The following is a 23,159-nucleotide window of genomic DNA, read 5'->3' as shown; positions in this document are numbered from 1 at the left end:
AAGGCGGATAATGTTTCCACCCCATCTGGATAACATGGATAATGTTTTTACGTCATTCAGATAACGTGGGTAATGTTCCCACCTTATCCGGATAACGTGGATAATGTTCCCACCTTATCCGGATAACGTGGATAATGTTCCCACCTTATCCGGATAACGTAGATAATGTTCCCACCTTATCCGGATAACGTGGATAATGTTTTTACGTCATTTAGATAACGCGGATAATGTTCGCACCCTATCTGGATAACATGGATAATGTTTTTACGTCATTTAGATAATGTGGACAATGTTTCCACATTATCTGGATAACATGGATAATGGTTCCAAATTATCTGGATAACGTGGATAATGTTTTTGCGTTATTTAGATCACATGGATAGTGTTTTCAGCTTATCTGGATAACGTGGATAATGTTTTTACGTCATTTGGATAACGCGGATAATGTTTCCACCCTACCCGGATAACATGGATAATATTTTTACGTCATTTAGATAACGCAGGTAATGTTTCCACCCCATCTGGATAACACGGATAATGTTTTTACGTCATTTAGATAATGTGGACAATGTTTCCACATTATCTGGATAACGTGGATAATGATTCCAAATTATCTGGATAACGTGGATAATGTTTTTGCGTTATTTAGATCACATGGGTAGTGTTTTCACCTTATCCGGATAAGGTGGATACATTTTTTACGTCATTTGGATAACGCGGATAGTGTTTCCACCCTATCTGGATAACACGGATAATGTTTTTACGTCATTTAGATAACGTGGATAATATTTTTACATTATTTAAATAACGTGGATAATGTTTCCACATTATCTGGATAACTTCGATGACGTTTCCACATTATCTGAATAACGTGGATAATGGTAACATGGACGTTTTCACATTATCCCCTTAATCGGATAAATCCTCTTTGGATGAATTTTCGCCAATAATTGTCTTTTCTTCTTCTTCTTTGCAGTTCTCATTCATCGGTAGGAGGATGTGGAGGTATCAGTGGTGCGTCAACAACAACAACGCCAACATCTGCACAAAGGCAATATGTGGTTAATGACAACAACAATGCAAGCAACAGTAGCAACACAAGTAGCACTCCCATGTCCAACACCACAACGACAACAACAACACTTAGCACCAACATAAATGGCAGTAATAACCATAACAACAACACCAACAATATCAATCAACAAAATAATGTTGCTGGACAACGATATAATTTTGTACAACAACACAAAGCACAGATGCATGTTGTTGCTATGAATAGCAACAACAACAGTACCATGCAACAGTCACAACAACAGCATCAACAGCAATTACAAATGCAGCAACAACAACAACGTCATCAACAATCTTTAAACACGTCATCATCTGTGGCCGTAGCCGCACCACACTCAACATCTAGCACAACAGTACACACCTCTTCGTCTACATCATCTGCCTCCTCCTCCTTCAACTCAACCTCTTCCACATCCATCAATGATGAGATTGTACTTAATCTGAGTGATTGGATTAATACAAGAGTACTGGCCAAATTGAAAAACTACTATGCCCCAGGCGTAACACGTCAACCATCCGCTGCAGCGTTGTCATCATCTACATCGGCATCGTCCTCCTCCGCGTCATCGCCGAATGCCATCATCGATGTGCCACCAAATTCAATTATTGTCGAATTTGATCCACCAGAAAATAGTACACACTTATATACCGATGTACTTAATAGTGGGCGTTTTAATGTGATATTGGACGCAAGTCCACCGGCGGCTGATGTAGGTATCCCAAAATGTCCTCTTTAATTGGGCAAAATTCTTTAAAAAAAAAGACGAGAGAGAAAAACAAAGACAATGACATTTCATTTTTTCTATTTTTGTTTTCTTCTTCTTCCACCCTACCGCCCGTTTTAGCTTTTGGAGGATACACGAGTCTGTGTGCGAACATCCATTGAGGGCCGTGATGGTTGTGTATTTGTTGAAGGCACCGTTGTCGAAGTACATCCAGCAACAAAACAATTTACAGTACAAATTGGAACCACAGAAACTGGAGCAGCAATTGTAAGTATTGAACTTTGCTTTGTTTTTTTTTTTTTTTTTTTTTTTGTTTTTCCTTGGAATGGGTTTATTGGATGATTGCAGGATGGGTTGAAGTGATAGAGGGCAGTCTTATTTTAGAGGATTATAGGATGGACCTACTTGTCTGGAACGTTTTAATCTTATTTGGATAACCGGGATAAAGTTTTCGGCTTATTTGGATAAAATGAATATTGTTTGTAGGCTGTTGGGGTAGTAATGCGGATAATTTTTTTTTTTGTGATTTGGATATAGTGGATAATGTTTTTTCGACAGGATAATGGTTTTACATTATTTGAATAACTTGGATAATGTGTTCTTAGATTATTTGAATAACGTGGATAATATTATTCGGCTATTTGAATAACGTTGATAATGTTTTTAGGCTATTTGGATAACGTGGATAATGTTTTCAGGCTATTTGTATAATGTTTATATCGTACTGGATAATATTTTCGGCTATTTGGATAAGGTGGATAATGTTTTCAGGCTATTTGGATAACGTGGATAGTACTTTCGGCTATTTGTATAACGTGAATAATGTTTTTAGGGTACTTGGATAACGTGGATAATATTTTTTCGACTATTTGGGTAACGTGGATAATGTTTTTAGGCTATATGGATAATATGGATAATGTTTTTACGCTATTTGAATAACGTGGATAATATTTTCGGCTACTTGGATGACGTGGATAATCTTTTTAGGCTATTTGTATAACGTGGATAATGTTTTTACGCTATATGGATAAAGTGGATAATGTTTATATCGCATTGGATAGCATGGATAACGTTTATATCGTATGTACAGCATGGATAATATTTTTCGGCTCTTTTGATAACGTGGATAATGTTTTCACGCTATTTGGATAACGTGGATGATGTTTTAAGGCTATTTGGATAATGGGATAATGTTTGTATCGTACTGGATAATATTTTCGGCTATTTGGATATCGTGGATGATATTTTTCGGGTGTTTGGATAACTTGGATAAGGGGTGTATAATATATTTTTCGGCTATTTGGGTAACGTGGATAATATTTTGCGACTATTTGGATAACGTGAATAAAATTTTTCGGCTATTTGGATAACGTGGACAATGTTTTCAGCCTATTTGGAAAAATTGGATAATATTTGTCGACTATTTGGATAACGTGGATAATGTTTTTAGGCTATTTGGATAACTTGGATAATTTTTATATCGTATTGGATAACATAGATAATATTTTTCGGCTATTTTGGATAATGTGGATAATGTTTTCAGGCTATTTGGATAACGTGGATAATATTTTTCGGCTATTTGGATAACGTGGATAATGTTTTCAGGCTATTTGGATAACGTAGATAATATTTTCGGCTACTTGGATAACGTGGATAATGTTTTCAGGCTATTTGGATAACGTGGATAATATTTTTCGGCTATTTGGATAACGTGGATAATGTTTTCAGGCTATTTGGATAACGTGGATAATATTTTTCGGCTATTTGGATAACGTGGATAATGTTTTTAGGCTATTTGGATAACGTGGATAATGTTTTTAGGCTATTTGGATAACGTGGATAATTTTTATATCGTATTGGATAACATAGATAATATTTTTCGGCTATTTGGATAACATGGATAATGTTTTCAGGCTATTTGGATAACGTGGATAATATTTTTCGGCTATTTGGATAACGTGGATAATGTTTTCAGGCTATTTGGATAACGTGGATAATATTTTTCGGCTATTTGAATAACGTGGATAATATTTTTCGGCTACTTGGATGACGTGGATAATCTTTTTAGGCTATTTGGATAACGTGGATAATGTTTTTTAGCTATATGGATAAAGTGGATAATGTTTTTACGCTATATGGATAAAGTGGATAATGTTTATATCGCATTGGATAGCATGGATAACGTTTATATCGTATGTACAGCATGGATAATATTTTTCGGCTCTTTGGATAACGTCGATAATGTTTTGACGCTATTTGGATAACGTGGATGATGCTTTAAGGCTATTTGGATAATGGGATAATGTTTGTATCGTACTGGATAATATTTTCGGCTATTTGGATATCGTGGATGATATTTTTCGGGTGTTTGGATAACTTGGATAAGGGGTGTATAATATATTTTTCGGCTATTTGGATAACGTGGATAATATTTTGCGACTATTTGGATAACGTGGATAATATTTTTTGGCTATTTGGATAACGTGGACAATGTTTTCAGGCTATTTGGATAAATTGGACAATGTTTTTAGGGTATTTGGATAAATTGGATAGTATTTTTCGACTATTTGGATAATGTGGATAATGTTTTTAGGCTATTTGGATAACGTGGATAATTTTTATATCGTATTGGATAAGATAGATAATATTTTCGGCTATTTGGGTAACGTGGATAATGTTTTCAGGCTATTTGGATAACGTGGATAATGTTTTTAGGCTATTTGGATAACGTGGATAATTTTTATATCGTATTGGATAACATAGATAATATTTATCGGCTATTTGGATAACATGGATAATGTTTTCAGGCTATTTGGATAACGTGGATAATATTTTCCGGCTATTTGGATAACGTGGATAATGTTTTCAGGCTATTTGGATAACGTGGATAATATTTTTCGGCTATTTGGATAACGTGGATAATATTTTCAGGCTATTTGGATAACGTGGATAATATTTTCGGCTACTTGGATAACGTGGATAATGTTTTTGGGCTACTTGGATAAGGTGGATAATATTTTTCGACTATTTGGATAACGTGGATAATGTTTTTAGGATATAGGGATAATATGGATAATGTTTTTAGGCTATTTGAATAACGTGGATAATATTTTTGGCTACTTGGATAACGTGGATAAGGTTTTTAGGCTACTTGGATAACGTGGATAATATTTTTCGACTATTTGGATAACGTGGATAATTTTTTTTTAATATAGGGATAATATGGATGTTTTTATGCTATTTGGATAACGTGGATAATATTTTCGGCTACTTGGATAACGTGGATAATGTTTTTAGGCTACTTGGATAACGTGGATCATATTTTTCGACTATTTGGATAACGTGGATAATGTTTTTAGGATATAGGGATAATATGGATAATGTTTTCAGGCTATTTGGATAACGTGGATAATATTTTTCGGCCATTTGGATAACGTGGATAATGTTTTCAGGCTATTTGGATAACGTGGATAATTATTTTCGACTATTTGGATAACGTGGATAACATTTTTTCGGCTATTTCGATAACGTGGATAATATTTTGCGACTATTTGGATAACGTGGATAATATTTTTCGGCTATTTGGATAACGTGGACAATGTTTTCAGGCTATTTGGATAAATTAGATAATATTTGTCGACTATTTGGATAACGTGGATAATTTTTATATCGTATTAGATAACATAGATAATATTTTCGGCTACTTGGATAACGTGGATAATGTTTTTAGGCTACTTGGATAACGTGGATAATATTTTTCGACTATTTGGATAACGTGGATAATGTTTTTAGGATATAGGGATAATATGGATAATGTTTTTAGGCTATTTGAATAACGTGGATAATATTTTCGGCTACTTGGATAACGTGGATAATGTTTTTAGGCTACTTGGATAACGTGGATAATGTTTTCAGGCTATTTGGATAACGTGGATAGTATTTTCGGCTACTTGTATAACGTGGATAATGTTTTTAGGCTATTTGAATAACGTGGATAATATTTTCGGCTATTTGGATATCGTGGATGATATTTTTCGGGTGTTTGGATAACGTGGATAAGGGGTGTATAATATTTTTTCGGCTATTTGGATAACGTGGATAATATTTTGCGGCTATTTGGATAACGTGGATAATATTTGTCGGCTATTTGGATAACGTGGATAATATTTTCGGCTACTTGGATAACGTGGATAATGTTTTTAGGCTACTTGGATAACGTGGATAATGTTTTAAGGCTATTTGGATAACGTGGATGATATTTTCGACTACTTGGATAACGTGGATAATGTTTTTAGGCTATTTGGATAACGTGAATGATGTTTTCAGGCTATTTGGATAACATGGATAATATTGTTCGGCTAGTTTTATTACGTTAATGATGTTTCCAGGCTATTTGGATAACGTGGATAATGTTTTTAGGTATTTACATAACGTGGATAATTTTTTTATGTATTTAGATAACGTTGATAATGTTTTTGGGCTATTTGGATAACGTGCATAATATTTTTCGGATATTTGGTTAACGTGAATGATGTTTTCAGGCTATTTGGATAACGTGGATAATGTTTTTAGGTATTTACATAACGTGGATAATTTTTTTATGTATTTAGATAACGTTGATAATGTTTTTGGGCTATTTGGATAACGTGCATAATATTTTTCGGATATTTGGTTAACGTGAATGATGTTTTCAGGCTATTTGGATAACGTGGATAATGTTTTTAGGTATTTAGAGAACGTGGATAATGTTTTTAGGCTATTTGGATAATAGAATAATGTTTGTATCGTACTGGATAATATTTTCGGCTATTTGGATAACGTGGATAATATTTTTCGGCTATTTGGATAACGTGGATAATATTTTTCGGCTATTTGGATAACGTGGGTAATGCTTATATCGTATTGGATAACGTGGATAATATTTTTCGGAATTTGGATAATGTTTTTTGGCTATTTGTATAACGTGGATAATGTTTTAGGCTATTTGGATAACACGAATAATGTTTTACGCTATTTCGATAACGTGGATAATATTTTCCGGCTGTTTGGATAACGTGGGTAATGTTTATATCGTATTGGATAACGTGGACAATATTTTGCGGCATTTGGATAATGTTTTAGGGTATTTGGATAACGTGGATAATATTTTTCGACTTTTTGGATAACGTGGATAATGTTTTAGGCTAGTTTGATAAAGTGGATAATATTTTTCGGCTATTTGCATAACATGGATAATATTTTTAGGTTATTTGGATAACATGGATAATATTTTTCGGCTATTTGGATAACATGGATAATATTTTTAGGTTATTTGGATAACGTGGATAATGTTTATACCTTAATGTTTATATCGTATTGGATAACATGGATAACATTTTTCGGCTATTTGGATAACGTGGGAATGTTTATATCGTATTGGATAACGTGGATAATATTTTTCGGCATTTGGATAATGTTTTTAGGCTATTTGGATAAGGTGGATTATATTTTTCGACTTTTTGGATAATGTCTTAGGCTATTTGGATAAAGTGGATAATATTTTCGGTTATTTGGATAACGCGGATAATGTTTTCAGGCTAATTGGGTAACGTGGATAATGTTTATGTCGTGTTGGATACCATGGATAATATTTTCGGCTATTTGGATATTGTGGATAATATTTTTAGGTTATTTGGATAACGTGGATAATGTTTATACCTTGTTTGGATAATGCGGATAAAGTTTATACCATACTTAGAGGACGTGGATAAAGTTCCTAGGTTACATGGATAACGTAAATAAAGGTTTTGAGGATATTGCGGATAATTTTGATAACATTGATAATGTTTCCTTAACACCATCTCTCTGATCGTTCTCTCTTCTCTCTCTCTCTCTCCTTCCCTCTTTCAGTTAAACACTGTAAAACGTGCCGATTTACGGCTGCTTCTGCCACCTTGGTGGGATGAACTAAATGAAGTATCGCCACTGCAGACAGTAGCAGGAAACAACAACAAAAAAGTTGTTGCTGCTGCATCGCCACAAGCAAGGCGGACACTTGTTGCAACAACCACGACGGTACAATATCATCATCTTCATCCGGGTAATAAGACGCCAACGGTTCTGCATGCTCAGCATCTTTATCATTCACAGCATCAGGAACAGCAACAACAACATCATCATCCGCACCAGTTGACGACATACATCAATAATAAAATTGTAACTCCGAGCAGTGGGTCGGCAGTACTGCAGCGTTCCACAGGTGGTGGTGGTGGTCACACGGTGACAACCCAACCGAAACCCGAGGATTATTACAGGACCATTGCAACATCGCCATTTCAAACGGCCGGTGGCAACATTGTTAATGGCAGCAATGGTGGTAATGTTGTGGTGGTGACATCAGGTGGGATCGGCGGAGGAGGAGGCCAACAACAAAATGCCTATTTACTGCAAAGCAATGCAAATGGTTGTGTTGAAACCACAGAACATCAGTTCCAGACGCAACAACAACAACACCATCATCATCATTCTCATCATCAGCCGCAGACCCCAACCAATGATCACCACCATCATCATCCCCATCCGCATGGTATTGATTCTAAAATGCAAACAGATGACATGCTGATGCAACAACATCGACGACAACAACGTCATCATCAGCAGCAGCAGCAATCGCAACAACATCGTTCTAACACCACCACCAACACTTCAGCTGCCACAGCATCAACATCTGCTACGAACCCTGCTGCTGGCTATGATGACTCCTACGATTCCGACGAAGAATTAAAACGTGTCGATATCGGTGGCTATGCATCACTGGCCGATACTGATCCCGAGAAATTATCCGGCGGCAGTAAACGCAGCAGCATGCAAAGCCGCGGCAGCTCATCATCCGCTCTAGAACAGAGGCTAACACCACGATCTCATCCAGCTACACCACGATCTCAAGCAAATACGCCACATCGTTTCAAAAAAGGCGATATCGTCGAATCCGAATCGGGCGTACGCAAAAAATTCAATGGCAAACAATGGCGTCGATTATGTTCGCTGTGTTCGAAAGAATCTCAACGCCGTGGTTATTGCTCGCGCCATCTCAATCAGAAGGGTAATTCGTTGCGTTCATCTGGGCCGAGTCGTTTTCCAAGGTAAGGGGAAAATTGGGTTCTATGGTTTTTTTGGCTGGCATTGGGTTTGAATTTTTTGTTTTCGTCTTTTCGTTTTCGTTTCAGTGATATTAGCAGCCGTTCCAGCAGTAAAACCCAAATCGATGAAGATACATCTCGTGATTCTGAAACGTCACCAAATTATCGTATTACCGGACGTTTTGATCAGGAAGAAACTGATGTTGCAAATATGTTAGGTAAGTTGGAATACCAGACCATTCGATGGGGGAGTATTTTTGTATTCTTCAGGTGTTGCTATAATTTTGTGGTGGTTCAACTTCAGGAAGATCCTTTCCCAGAGATATCTATAGAAAAGTTGTTCGAAAACAACATTTGATCGATTAAAACATTGCCTATGAAAAAGTTGATCGATAACAACTTTTTCTATTGAAACATTCATCGATAACAACTTTTTCTAGTTCGATAACAACCTATTCTATAGAAAAGTAGGACGATAACAACCTGTTCTGTAGAAAAGTTGATCGATAACGACATTTTCTGTAGAAAAGTGGTTCGATGAAAACATTTTAAATGGAAAATTTTTCGATAACAATGTTTATTGTAGAAAAGTTGTTCAATAACAACGTTTATTTAGAAAAGTTGTTTGATAACAACATTCGATCGATAAAAACATTATGAAAAAGTTTATCGTTAACAACTTTTTCTATTGAAACGTTCATCGATAACAACTTTTTCTAGTTCGATAGCAACATTTTCTGTAGAAAGGTAGTTCGATAACAACATTTGCTATACAAAAGATGTTCAATAACAACATTTTCTTTAGAAAAGTTGTTCCATAACAACACTTTCTATAGAAAAGTTGTTCGATAACAACATTTTCTGTAGAAAAGTTGCTCGATAACAACATTTTCTATAGAAAAATGTTTCGGTAACTATATTTTCTGTAGAAAAACTGTTCGATAACAACATTTTCTATAGAAAAGTTGTTCGATAACAACATTTTCTGTAGAAAAGTTGCTCGATAACAACATTTTCTATAGAAAAATGTTTCGGTAACTACATTTTCTGTAGAAAAACTGTTCGATAACAACATTTTCTATAGAAAAGTTGTTCGATAACAACATTTTCTATAAAAAAATTGATCGATAACAACGTCTACTACAGAAAAAATCATAGATAACAACTTTTAAAAAAAAAATTGATGATTAACAATTTTTTCTACTTCGACTGCAACATTTTCTATAAAAAATTGGTCGATAACCTCACTTTCTATAGTAAAGTTTTTCGATAACCACATTTTCTATAGAAAAATTCGTCGATAACAACATTTTCTGTAAAAAAATTGTTCGATAACAACATTTCTGTAGAAAAATGTTTCGATAACAACGATAACAAATGTTACCGAAACATTTTTCTACAGAAAATGTTGCTATCGAACAAATTGTTTACAGAAAATGTTGTTATCGACCAACTTTTCTACAGAAAAAGGTTTTATCGACCAATTTTTCTATAGAAAAGTGTGTTATCGACCAATTTTTTATAGAAAATTTTATTATCGAACATCTTTTCTATAGAAAATGTTGTTATCGAACAACTTTTCTATAGAAAATATTGTTATCGAACAACTTTTGTATAGAAAATATGGTCATAGAACAACTTTTCTATCGAAAATGTCGTTATCGAACACATTTTATATAGAAAATGTTGTTATCGATCAAGTTTTCTATAGAAAAAGTTATTATCGACCAACTTTTCAATAGAAAAAGTTGTTATCGGCCAACTCTTCTATAGAAAAAGATGCTATCGGCCAACATTCCTATAGAAAAAGATGTTATCGGCCAACTTTCCTATAGAAAAAGATGCTATCGGCCAACTTTCCTATAGGAAAAAAATTGTTGACGATCAACTTTTCTATAAAAAAATTTGTTATCGACCAACTTTATCAATACAAAAAGTTGTTGTCGTGCATTTTGTCTATAGAAAAAGTTGTTATCGACTTACTTTTCCATGGAAAAATTTGTTATCGACGAAATTTTACACTGAAGAAGATGTTATCGGCCAACTTTCCTTTATAAAAAGTTATTATCGACCAACTTTTCAATAGAAAAGGGTGTTATCGACCAACCTTTCTATAGAAAAAGTTGTTATCGACCAACTTTTCTATAGAAAAAGTTGTTATCGAACAACTTTTCTATAGAAAAAGTTGTTATCGAACAACTTTTCTATAGAAAAAGTTGTTATCGATAAAATTTTCGATAGAAAAAGTTGCTATCGAACAACTTTTCTATAGAAAAAGTTGTTATCGACCAACTTTTCTATAGAAAAAGTTGTTATCGACCAACTTTTCTATAGAAACAGTTGTTGTCGACCAACTTTTCTATAGAAACAGTTGTTGTCGACCAACTTTTCTATAGAAACAGTTGTTATCGACCAACTTTTCTATAGAAAATGTCGTTATTGAACAACTTTTCTTTAGAAAATGTTGGTATAGATCAATTTTTGTATAAAAACTTTGTTATCGACCAACTTTTTCTGTACAAAAAGTTGTTACCGATCAGTTGTTATCGAACAACTTTTCTATAGAAAAAGTTGTTATCGACCAACTTTTCTATAGAAAAAGTTGTATCGATCATCTATTCTATAGAAAAAGTTGGTATCGACCAACTTTTCTATAGAAAAAGTTGTTATCGACCAACTTTCCTATTGGAAAAAATGTTATCGACCAACTTTTCTATAGAAAAAGTTGTTATCGACCAACTTTTCTATAGAAAAAGTTGTTATCGACCAACTTTTCTATAGAAAAAGTTGTTATCGACCAACTTTTCTATAGAAAAAGTTGTTATCGACCAACTTTCCTATTGGAAAAAATGTTATCGATCGACATTTCTACAAAAAACAATGTTGTCGAACAAATTTTCTATATAACCTTTCTATGGAAGAAGTTTTTATCGTCCTACTTTCCTTTAGAAAAGGTATTTTTCCGCAATTTTCCTATAGAGTAAGATTTTATTACAGAAGATGGTGTCATCGACAATTTTTTACTTTTTGTAATCTCTAAATGACCCTTTTGTATCACTTTATTCCTTCGGCATCTAAGCGACGGTTTTTTAGACCCCAGTCACTTGTCTTAGGGTTAATTCTCATTCGACTTTTAAGCTTCTCATTGATCTTCATTGTTGTCGCCGATGCTTGCATTTAGTTGGCAACACTATTTGCTGCGATGGTGGATAATGCCATCACTCTCTGACCAATGCTACCAACAACAAAACACCAGAAATGACAATTGAAAAAAAACCGTTGTTTTGCTCTCATTTGAACGAACAAACGAAAGAAAGGAGCCAATAACTTTATCTTTTGGACAAGCAAAGCAGTGACAAAATAACAGCATGGAAGAGGAGTCTAGAAAAAAATGAAGTGACAAAAAATTAAAGAAAATCCTGCAGTTTCCTTAAAAAAATTGTATAAAATACAAATAAAATTTCGAATTGAAAAGTCTCAAAACACGGGATTTTGAATCCTTAAAAATTGTAAATTAATGTAAAATAAAAATTTGAAGACTTTGCAACCACTAGGAAAATGCATGCTTTTCAGGATTTTGATTTGGGCGCAAAACTCTATCTACAGTGTTTATGTATGGGTGACGACATCACGACGACAAAGAAGAAGAGTTGAAATTTGCTAATTTATTATTTTTCAAATTTTATTTTGTTCTTTTAGTATCCCTGGGTAGTTCACGATCCGGCACACCCTCGTATTCATCGCCCGTTAATCATGGCACCTCACCCATGAATGCCAATAATTCTCCTGTGCCACCGGTGGTGGCAACAAATCGGCAAAACTTCTTTACACCCATTGGTGGTGGACCGGCAACAAACTCACAAGACGCCCACGCTAGCAAGTGGAAGGCCACACCATCGCCGGTAATGTATATGGGCAACTATGGTCCTCAAGTTATATGTCCCGAATCTGTAAGAGCCCATCAGGCTGCTGGTGGGGGTGTAGCATCGACCAATGCAGCAACAGTGCCAGCACCGCCACCACCACCTCAACAATCACCAGTGTCAATGGTAATGCATCAGCCGGCAGTTGTGTCCACACCACCGCAACAGCCAATTATGTCGCCACATTTACCACTGACGCCCCAACAACAGCAGCATCATCATTTGCAGGCTTCAATATCTCCCGGGCCACCACCACCGCCCATGGTTATCACATCGTCGGCGGCGGCCCACACATCATCCGCTGCTGCTGCTGCTGCCACAATTACATCCATGGCCCATGCCACAAGTGTCATAAGGATATCACCAGCAGCAGCTGCTGCCTCAACAACAGCCACAAACATGACCAATGCTGCATTGATACAGGCCCAGGCATCCAGCCAAGGTGGAGGCCAGACATTTCATCCCGTTATTGTGGATGCAACGCAACTGATGCCATTGCTGCCGGCCCATCAACAACGCCAGCATTCATCACCCTCACCACAGCATCATCAGCAACAACAAAATACTGGACTCAACTCAATTCAGGGTATTCATCAACAACATGCTTCCGCTGCTGCTGTGGCGGCCGCTTCTTCGTTACACCAGCTAAGGCATAATCCAGCAGCAGGTGGAGCAACAATGTTGCCATTACAACAACAACAACAGGTTAAAACACAAAACAGTACACCTCCCCATCATCAACCACAACAACAACAACACCAGCAACAATCTATTCCAAAAAACGGCATTAATGCGGGGTCGATTTTTCACTGGCATACGCTGCTGCCTCATATCCATCAATCCCCCGTTAAAACCCAACAAACAGCCACAAATTATTCATTAGCCGGTATTGTGCCACCCACTCCATCACCGACCATTTCCAATACCACAGAGGCAGCAGCATCCACACCACCACCCCCATCAGCATCGCATCAATCTTCTTCATCATCACAACAACAACATATGCCAGTGAATAATAACAACAACAATGGTCACATGTTGACCATCAAACAGTCAATGTCATCTCCTGGTGGTGGCCCTGGTAATCCCCTGAATTTAAGTGATGCCAATAAAAACTCAGTCATGGCATCATCTGCCTCGGATTTAACCAATTCAGCTGATGATATTGATGATCAATTGGATGATGATGTCTTTGAGCCATCGCCGAAGAATGATAATTCCAACTCCACTTCAATGGCCAGTAATTTGAGTATTAAAAACAAACGACAGGAACGTTTCAACAATGATCACCACCTAATAAGGGGCGGTGGTTATAGGCCCAATATCTGCAGTACATCAGCGGCAGGTGAATCGAGCACAAGTGGTGGTCCAAATGGCCGTAGAGGAGGTGGTGGTAATGATGATGGCCATGAATCCACATCAAATAATGCAACTCATGGCGGTGGCAGTGGTGCATCAAAGAGGCGTTCTCAATCCTTAAGTGCTTTGCAGCAGCAACAACAAAATGCAGCGGTGGCGGCAGGAAACGGCAATGGTCCCGGGGAGGCCAACAGTGGCTGTAAGGAACCAATGAGTCCCATGACAAAGGTAAGCAAAAAATTTAGGCAACTTAAAATATTCCAACCGTAACCCTCATTTCCCCACCTTTTTTATCTCTCCTCTCTTTCAGAGCAAAATACGACGTCCAATGAATGCTTTTATGATCTTCTCCAAAAAACATCGTAAATTGGTGCACAAAAAACATCCCAATCAAGATAATCGTACGGTTAGTAAGATATTGGGTGAATGGTGGTATGCTTTAAAGCCGGAAGAGAAAGCTCCCTACAATGAATTGGCCTCCTCATATAAAGATGCCCACTTCAAGCTCCATCCCGATTGGAAATGGTGTAACAAAGATCGACGTAAATCCTCCAGTTCTAGTAAAGGTAGTGCAGCCGGTGGCGGTGCTCCAGGATCATCTGGTGGTGCAAATGCAACAGGATCAACAGCAGGTGCTGGCAATGATATAAAATATCGTTTGGATTCCATTGATGGCTCTGACTCTATTGATCAAGAACATAGTCCCACAACTCCGGGTTATGCCAACTCATCCTCGTCGGCATTTAATAACAATGGTAATATGACGTCTGGTTCAAATGGCAATGGCGGCGGCGGCGGCCCCAATGGACCTGGTCCAAATGATATGCAAACCGATATAATACCCCTGACCATTGCAACATATAACACTTCATGCACGGAATCGGATCCAACAACCATCAATAGTCATCATTTATCGGGGCAGAAGTGTATTAAAGAGGAGCCCATGAAATTGGATATTACCTCGGAGGAGGAACAGGTAAGGTGGCGACACTTGAGTAAATACTCGGTAAAAAAAGTGATTCGATGACAAAGTTTAAGATAGAAAGTTGTTCGATAGCAAAATTTTCTGTAGAAAAGTTATTCGATAACGACATTTTCTACAGAAAAGTTGTTCGATAACGACATTTTCTACAGAAAAGTTGTTCGATAACATTTTCTGAAGAAAAGTTGTTCGATAGCAACATTTTCTGTAGAAAAGTTGTTCGATAACAAGATTTTCTATAGAAAAGTTGTTCGATAACAACATTTTCTATTGAAAAGTTGTTCGATAACAATATTTTCTAGAGAAAAGTTGTTCGATAACAATATTTTGTATAGAAAAGTTGTTTGATAACAATATTTTGAATAACAAATTTGTTCGATAACAATATTTTGAATAACAAATTTGTTCGATAACAATATTTTGTATAGAAAAGTTGTTCGATAACAATATTTTCTATAGAAAAGTTGTTCGATAACAACATTTTCTATAGAAAAGTTGTTCGATAACAACATTTTCTATAGAAAAGTTGTTCGATAACAAAATTTTCTATAGAAAAGTTGTTCGATAACGATATTTTCTATAGAAAAGTTGTTCGATAACAATGTTTTCTATCGAAAAGTTGTTCGATAACAATATTTTCTATAGAAAAGTTTTTCCATATCAACATTGTCTATAGTAAAGTTGTTCGATAACAAACTTTTCTATTGAAAAGTTGTTCGATAACAAAATTTTCTATAGAAAAGTTGTTCGGTAACAATATTTTCTATAGAAAAGTTGTTCGACAACAATATTTTCTATAGAAAAGTTGTTCCATAACAATATTTTCTATAGAAAAGTTGTTCCATAACAATATTTTCTATAGAAAAGTTGTTCCATAACAATATTTTCTATAGAAAAGTTGTTCGATAACAACATTTTGTATAGAAAAGTTGTTCGATAACATTATTTTGTATAGAAAAGTTGTTCGATAACAATATTTTCTATAGAAAAGTTGTTCGATAACAATATTTTGTATAGAAAAGTTGTTCGATAACAATATTTTCTATAGTAAAATTGTTCGACAACAATATTTTCTATAGAAAAGTTGTTCGATAACAATATTTTGTATAGGAAAGTTGTTCGATAACAATATTTTCTATAGAAAAGTTGTTCGATAACAATATTTTGTATAGAAAAGTTGTTCGATAACAATATTTTGTATAGAAAAGTTGTTCGATAACATATTTTCTATACAAAAGTTGTTTGATAACAATATTTTCTATACAAAAGTTGATCGATAACAATATTTTCGATAGAAAAGTTGTCCAAAAGCATCATTTCTACATTTGATTACCGCATTTCCTATAGACAATTTTATCGATAACAACATTTTCTATACAAAAGTTGTTAGTTAACAAACTTTTTTGTTCGATAACAACATTTTCTGCTATCTAAAAACTTTTCTACAGAAAATGCTGTTATCGAACAACTTTTCTGTAGAAAATGTTGTTATCGAACAACTTTTCTAAAAGTAAATGTTGTTATTGGACAACTTTTCTATAGAAAAGTTTGTTATCGAATTACTGTTGAATAGAAGTGTTTGTTATAGAAAGACTTTTCCATAGAAAAATTTGTTATCGAACATCTTTTCTATAGAAAAGCTTGTTATCGAATCACTTATGGAACAACTTTTATATAAAAAAGTTTGTTATCGAACATCTTTTTTAAAGAATAGGTTGTTATCGATCAGTTTTTTTTTTACAAAGGTTGTTATCGAACATAGGCACTTTAATGTATTTATCGAATTATGGATATTAACCTTGAACCATTTTATTTCCCCCCTCTTAGATGGTCATCGATGAAGATCATGATGAACAACAATCTAGTGGCAACAACAACAGTAATGCAAATTTATACCAACAACAACACGAAACGCAAAATACCAACAATTCCTCTTCGGTTGATCTCAAGTGTCGTGAACGTGTTACCGATTCCGATGTCGAAGATACTGGTCATGATTATCGTAAAAATCTCACAGCCATTAGTCATGCTGCCAATGATAAGGTAACGTATTGGAAAATATGATTATGTTTATAAGATTGTTTATAGATGATTACTAACCTATTATTCTAACTTTTTTTCTCTTTCTAGGATGAACAACAACAGCAACAACAAGCCACACCACCGGCTACCTGTAAACCAACACCCTTAAAGGCTTTACCACCAAATTTGGAGAACAATATGATGAAGTTTAAGCAAATGTCAATGCTTTCATATCCAAGTCCCAAAAATCCAATTGGTGTAACACCTTTCCAACCTACAGGCGAGCAATTTTATCATTAAAAAATGATACTCCAAAAGACAATAATAAACAACAAAAGAAAAAAAGGGATATTTTGAAAGAGCAATAGAAACATTAATATTCAAATTAGCTCATGATTCTGAGTTAAGGGATACCTAAACCTAGACTCAATTATAGTAAAATGAAATCAAAAGAGAACACATTCTCTTCCTGCTACAGTTCCAATGAACTGTTAAATACTCCTTTTCTCTTTTGTTGATTGTTGTCATATTTCATTTTAATCGATAATTAAACTTATAACAATTCTCTTCTTCTTTTGTTTAATCCTGTTTAGGTGGTGCTTTTAAGACTATGCCAATAAGTCCAAAGAGTACAAAACATGATGAACAACAACAAATTATTATTAAACAAGAAGATCTCATGGATGTTGCGTACATAAAGCAAGAACCTCCCTCTCCATATAAACTAAATGGCAATGCCGCAACAAACAACTCATCAACGTCAACTGCTGCCGGAGGAGGAGGAGGTGGTAACATATTTACTTTTAATATACCACAAGCTGGCGCCCTAACGCAACAAAATAAAGCCTCACAATATGGTGGTCCACCTTTGCGCAGTCCCACAGATCCTCGAGCAACAAGTGGTATGTTGTTTATCTTTTGCTAATTGTTTTTCTCTTTTTGTTCTAAAGATTACTTGATTTTTGTTTTCATTCAAATTCATTGAAATTTCATAAATTATTAACATATTTATAATTGCACTGTGGAACAAAACTGAATGGATTGTGAAAAAGAAGCTATAATTGGAAGATGGCAATGTTTACCCAAAATAGAGACAACATTTTCTTTCCTTTAACATAACAAATTAGTCGGTAACGACGAAAAATACTCTCCAACAACGTATTCTAAAGAAAAAGCAGTCTAAAACAAGTTTTTCTAAAGAAAACATCTTCGATAACAAGTTTTTCTATGGAAAACTTGTTCGATAACAAGTTTTTCTATAGAAAACTTGTTTGATAACTTGTTCGATAACAAGTTTTTCTATAGAAAACTTGTTCGATTACCAGTTTTTGTATAGAAAATTTGTTCGATAAGAAGTTTTTCTATAGAAAACTTGATCGATAATAAGGTTTTCTATAAAAAACTTGTTCGATAACAAGTTTTTGTATAGAAAATTTGTTCAGTATCATGTTTCTGTATAGAAAACTTGATCGATAACAAGTTTTTCTATAGAAAACTTGTTCGATAACAAGTTTTTCTATAGAAAATTTGTTCGATAACAAGTTTTTCTATAAAAAACTTGTTCGATAACAAGTTTTTGTATAGAAAATTTGTTCAGTATCAAGTTTCTGTATAGAAAAGTTGATCGATAACAAGTTTTTCTATAAAAAACTTGTTCGATAACAAGTTTTTCTATAGAAAACTTGTTCGATAACAAGTTTTTGTATAGAAAATTTGTTCGATAACAAGTTTTTCTATAGAAAACTTGTTCGATAATAAGGTTTTCTATAAAAAACTTGTTCGATAACAAGTTTTTGTATAGAAAATTTGTTCAGTATCAAGTTTCTGTATAGAAAACTTGATCGATAACAAGTTTTTCTATAGAAAACTTGTTCGATAACAAGTTTTTCTATAGAAAACTTGTTCGATAACAAGTTTTTCTATAGAAAACTTGATCGATAAAACGTTTTTCTATAGAAAACTTGTTCGAAAACAAGTTTTTCTATAGAAAACTTGTTCGATAACAAGTTTTTCTGTAGCAAACTCTTTCGATGACAATTTTTTCTATAGAAAACATGTTCGATAACAAGTTTTTCTATAGAAAACTTGTTCGATAACAAATTTTTCTATAGAATACTTGTTCGATAACAAGTTTTTCTATACAAAACTTGTTCGATAACAAGTTTTTTTATAAAAAAACTTGTTCGATAACAAGGTTTTCTATATAAAACTTGTTCGATAACAAGCTATTATATAAAAAACTTGTTCGATAACAAGTTTTTCTGCAGAAAACTCGTTTTATGACAAGTCTTTTCTTTGTTCGATAACAAGTTTTTTTTATAGAAAACTTATTCGATAACAAGTTTTTCTATAGAAAACTTCTTCGATAACAATTTTTTCTATAGAAAACTTGTTCGATAACATGTTTTTTTATAGAAAACTTTTCCGTAGAAAAAGTTGTTATCGAACAATTTTTCTCTAGAAAAAGTTGTTATCAAACAAGTTTCCCATATAAAAAGTTGTTATCGAACTACTTTTTCATAGACAATTTTGTTATCGAACTACTTTTCCATAGAAACAAATGTTATCAAACTAATTTGCCATAGAAAATGCTGTTATCGATCGAGTTTTCCATACAAAATGTTGTTATCGAACAACTTTTCCATAGAAAATGTTGTTATCGATCACATTTCCCATGGAAAATGTTGTTATCGAACAACTTTTCGATAGAAAAAGTTTCTATCGATCTACTTTTACATGTTACATGTTGTTATCGAACATATTTCCCATATAAAATATTGTTATTGATAAATTTTGCCCCAAAAAATGTTTTATCGAACGACTTTTCCATAGAAAAAGTTGTTATCGAAAAACTTTCCCATAGAAAATGTTGTTATCGAGCAACTTTGCTATAGAAAATGTTGTTATCGATCACATTTCCAATGGAAAATGTTGTTATCGAACAACTTTTCGATAGAAAAAGTTTCTATCGATCTACTTTTCCATACAAAAAGGTGTTACATGTTGTTATCGAACAGATTTCCCATAGAAAATGTTGTTATTGATAAATTTTGTCCCAAAAAATTTTGTTATCGAACAACTTTTGCATAGAAAAGTTGTTATCGAAAAACTTTTCCATAGTAAAATTTGTTATCGAACGACTTTTCCATGGAAAAGTTGTTATCGAGCAAGTTTTCTATAGAAAAAGTTGTTATCGAGCAACTTTTGTATAGAAAAAGTTGTTATCGAAAATATTTTCTATAGAAAATGTATTTTTTGGCAGACTTCTCTACAAAGGGTACGACAAACAAAACTTACAAAACTTTCAAAAATGTTCCTTTAAAATGTTTGCCCAAGAGTTTTTAATCTGAGTTTGTCTATCATAATCCACTCAGTCTCCAGTTTAGTGTGTTCCACAGTGTCATGAACTATGTGTATCATCATCTAACTTTACTTAATCTCTTCTATTCATTATTAAACATATTGTTTCTTCTTTCAATTTTGTGCATACTTACCACCACCCACCACCACAAACCACCCACCTCTATGTATTTCTCTCTGTCAAATGCTTCATTTGTTCGATTTGGGTTATGGTTTGGGTCATAAAATTGTGTGTTACTTCATAACTCCATAAATTTGTTTATGTGTGTGCGCGTGTGTTTATATGTATGTGTTGTGCCTTTTACAAACTAACCTCAAACATCATCTCTCCATCCTTCAAATCAAAAACAAATGCATTTCATACTCACCATTACTAACCCAAAAACGAAACAATAACAGACCAAACGGACAATGATTTAAAAACGACCATAAAAATGGATACCAGCCAAGATGATGATCCCGATGGTGTCCTCTATGATGATGAGGACTATGATGATTATGAAACTGAAACAGATTTTGATGATATTGAATTTTATACAATACCAAAGGCAAAAACTTTGCTAATATCCTCATCACGCACCCCAACACCCACAACTATGCTGCAGACGTCGGTAACAGCTGCAGCAGCAACAACTAGTATTCGCTTACATGCCATAACGCCACCTGTAACAACAGCATCATCACGACAACAACAGCCGTCAAACACTTTTGTGCATTTAAGGCGTTCCATAACACCACAACAGCACACCTCCTCACCACATCGCCATTTAAAGAATTTGCATTTTCGTCGTGTGGAAACTCCACCAACTGTTATTACCCGGGTACCCACACCCTATTCGCATGACCATCAAACTACCACCCGGCAAAGTATTGTGGTAACTCCAACACCAATTATTAAGGTTGGAGCAGCAGCAGCAGGAAACAATCTTCAACAGCATCCAAAGCAAATAACCATTATCAGGACACTAACAACTCCGCCGCCTTTATTTTTTCGTACCATACAAAAGACAAATTGTAACACGACGACGACAATGACTTCTACCAACAGGTCGGAGACCAAAATAATGACCAGTAAACCACAAGCAATCATATCAAGCAAATCCTCATTAGCTTCCTCAACATCCATAAACACCACCTCATTATCTTCATCTTCATTGTCATCATCATCCTCAGCTTCTGCATTATCAACCATGTCCTCCTCGTTATCGTCATCATCAGCAACATCCTTGTCTAATGATTTGAATGATACTAAAAACCAATACCCCACAATATGCTCCTCTTCCTCCTTGATGAACACTACTACCTCTTCTGCTTCCCTCTGTAATAATAACAATAATCCAACAACAACAACAAAAACCATATTGCTACGTAATGTCAACAATACAATTGCAAATGGTGGTGATGCCAACACCAACAACAACAAAATCACCACAGAACAATTTGCTGCCACCAAAGCCACTGGTAGAGCTGCCATACTCTATGATGCTTTGGTACTGGATACCCTCAATGATGCAGATATAGGTGATGAAAGTTCTGCACATGTGGTTAAACAAGAAAATGACAACAACATTTCGCAACAAGAAGATTTACAACAAAAATCCCAACAAATGACTGCAGCTCCTTCTCAACCACAGACAATGTTGCTGATAACCGATGCCAATAGTTTGAATCGGCAACAACAACAAAGTATTGCCCAACAATTGTTGCAACATAAAATACGGCAAAATCAACAACAACAACAGCAGCAGCAACAACACATACCTCTATTGGGAACAACAGCCACAGGTGCTGCAGTTCGGCCCTCAATTTCTTTTATCAGTAAAATAACCATACCGGCAAATGCCCGTATACTAACCACCACCACAGCTAACAATTCAACAGCTAATCTAAACATTACCAGTAATTGTACAACAACACAAAAACAACAACATGCTGCTGCTATGGCCGGCAATAATGGTGGTGGTAGTACCATAACCATAATTCCGGCCAATAGTACTAACAACAACAACAATACTACTAATACAAATAACAATAACAAATTAACTACTAACGCTATTGTGGTAACGGGCAATAACAACAACTCAGCTTCTCAATCTAATATTGCTGCCTCTGCCGCCGCCGGTAGAGGCAACACCAATTTTTTGTCCAACAAAAATACCACCACTCTATTGGGTAATTCAATTGTGACTTCAACGCACTCTTCTATTCCTTCCACTTCAATTAAAACAATAGGTTCTCAACAGCAGCAACAGCCAACATCCTTGACAGTGGTCTCATCATCTTCGGTGCCATCTTCACCAGCTGGGGGCAATGGACAACCCAAGCAGCAGATATTGTTTGCTGTTAACAATACAATGCCACATCATCAGGTGAGTAAAAGCAACAACAACAACAAAACAAAACAACATTGTTCAAAAACATCACATACGAGACAAGGGAGACTTCTCTCAACAACAACAACAACAATTAAAATATTAATAACATTGGGGTTATGTTGAAACGTTACTATATAGACTAGAAGTCGCCCTAAGGGGTCTTCTATAGAATGGAAGTAGCCCTAAGGGGTATTCTATAGACTACAAGACGCCTTAAGGGGTCT

The 23,159-nt window shown here is 34.9% G+C and overlaps 2 protein-coding genes across 6 annotated transcripts in view; both read left to right on the top strand.

Moving 5' to 3' along the window:
- The window catches only part of cic (Putative transcription factor capicua), a 151,679-nt gene that overhangs the window by 116,857 nt on the left and 11,663 nt on the right, over nt 1-23,159 (top strand). For 4 of the 5 annotated variants that reach the window (XM_073976182.1, XM_073976190.1, XM_073976198.1 and 1 more), the window contains exons 5-14: nt 977-1,781; nt 1,917-2,063; nt 7,686-8,917; nt 9,002-9,132; nt 12,614-14,424; nt 14,507-15,172; nt 17,006-17,221; nt 17,309-17,480; nt 17,794-18,102; nt 21,995-22,929. In XM_073976182.1, the coding sequence (XP_073832283.1) occupies nt 977-1,781; nt 1,917-2,063; nt 7,686-8,917; nt 9,002-9,132; nt 12,614-14,424; nt 14,507-15,172; nt 17,006-17,221; nt 17,309-17,480; nt 17,794-18,102; nt 21,995-22,929 (6,424 nt within the window). The remainder of the gene's footprint in view (nt 1-976; nt 1,782-1,916; nt 2,064-7,685; nt 8,918-9,001; nt 9,133-12,613; nt 14,425-14,506; nt 15,173-17,005; nt 17,222-17,308; nt 17,481-17,793; nt 18,103-21,994; nt 22,930-23,159) is intronic. The other variant, XM_073976214.1, reaches the window with a different exon arrangement.
- On the top strand, nt 20,920-21,981 carry LOC141390356 (uncharacterized; the record flags this gene model as incomplete). Its single annotated transcript, XM_073963269.1, has 1 exon — nt 20,920-21,981. A coding segment is annotated over exon 1 (987 nt), but the record flags the coding sequence as incomplete, so codon positions are not given.

This window comes from Musca autumnalis, unplaced genomic scaffold (genome assembly GCF_047663935.1).
Source record: "Musca autumnalis isolate F117 unplaced genomic scaffold, ASM4766393v1 scaffold_1, whole genome shotgun sequence".
In the NCBI taxonomy this organism is placed as follows: Eukaryota; Metazoa; Arthropoda; class Insecta; order Diptera; family Muscidae; genus Musca; species Musca autumnalis.
The sequence above is the reverse complement of the archived record's forward strand: the minus strand, read 5'-3'. Positions and strand labels throughout refer to the sequence as shown.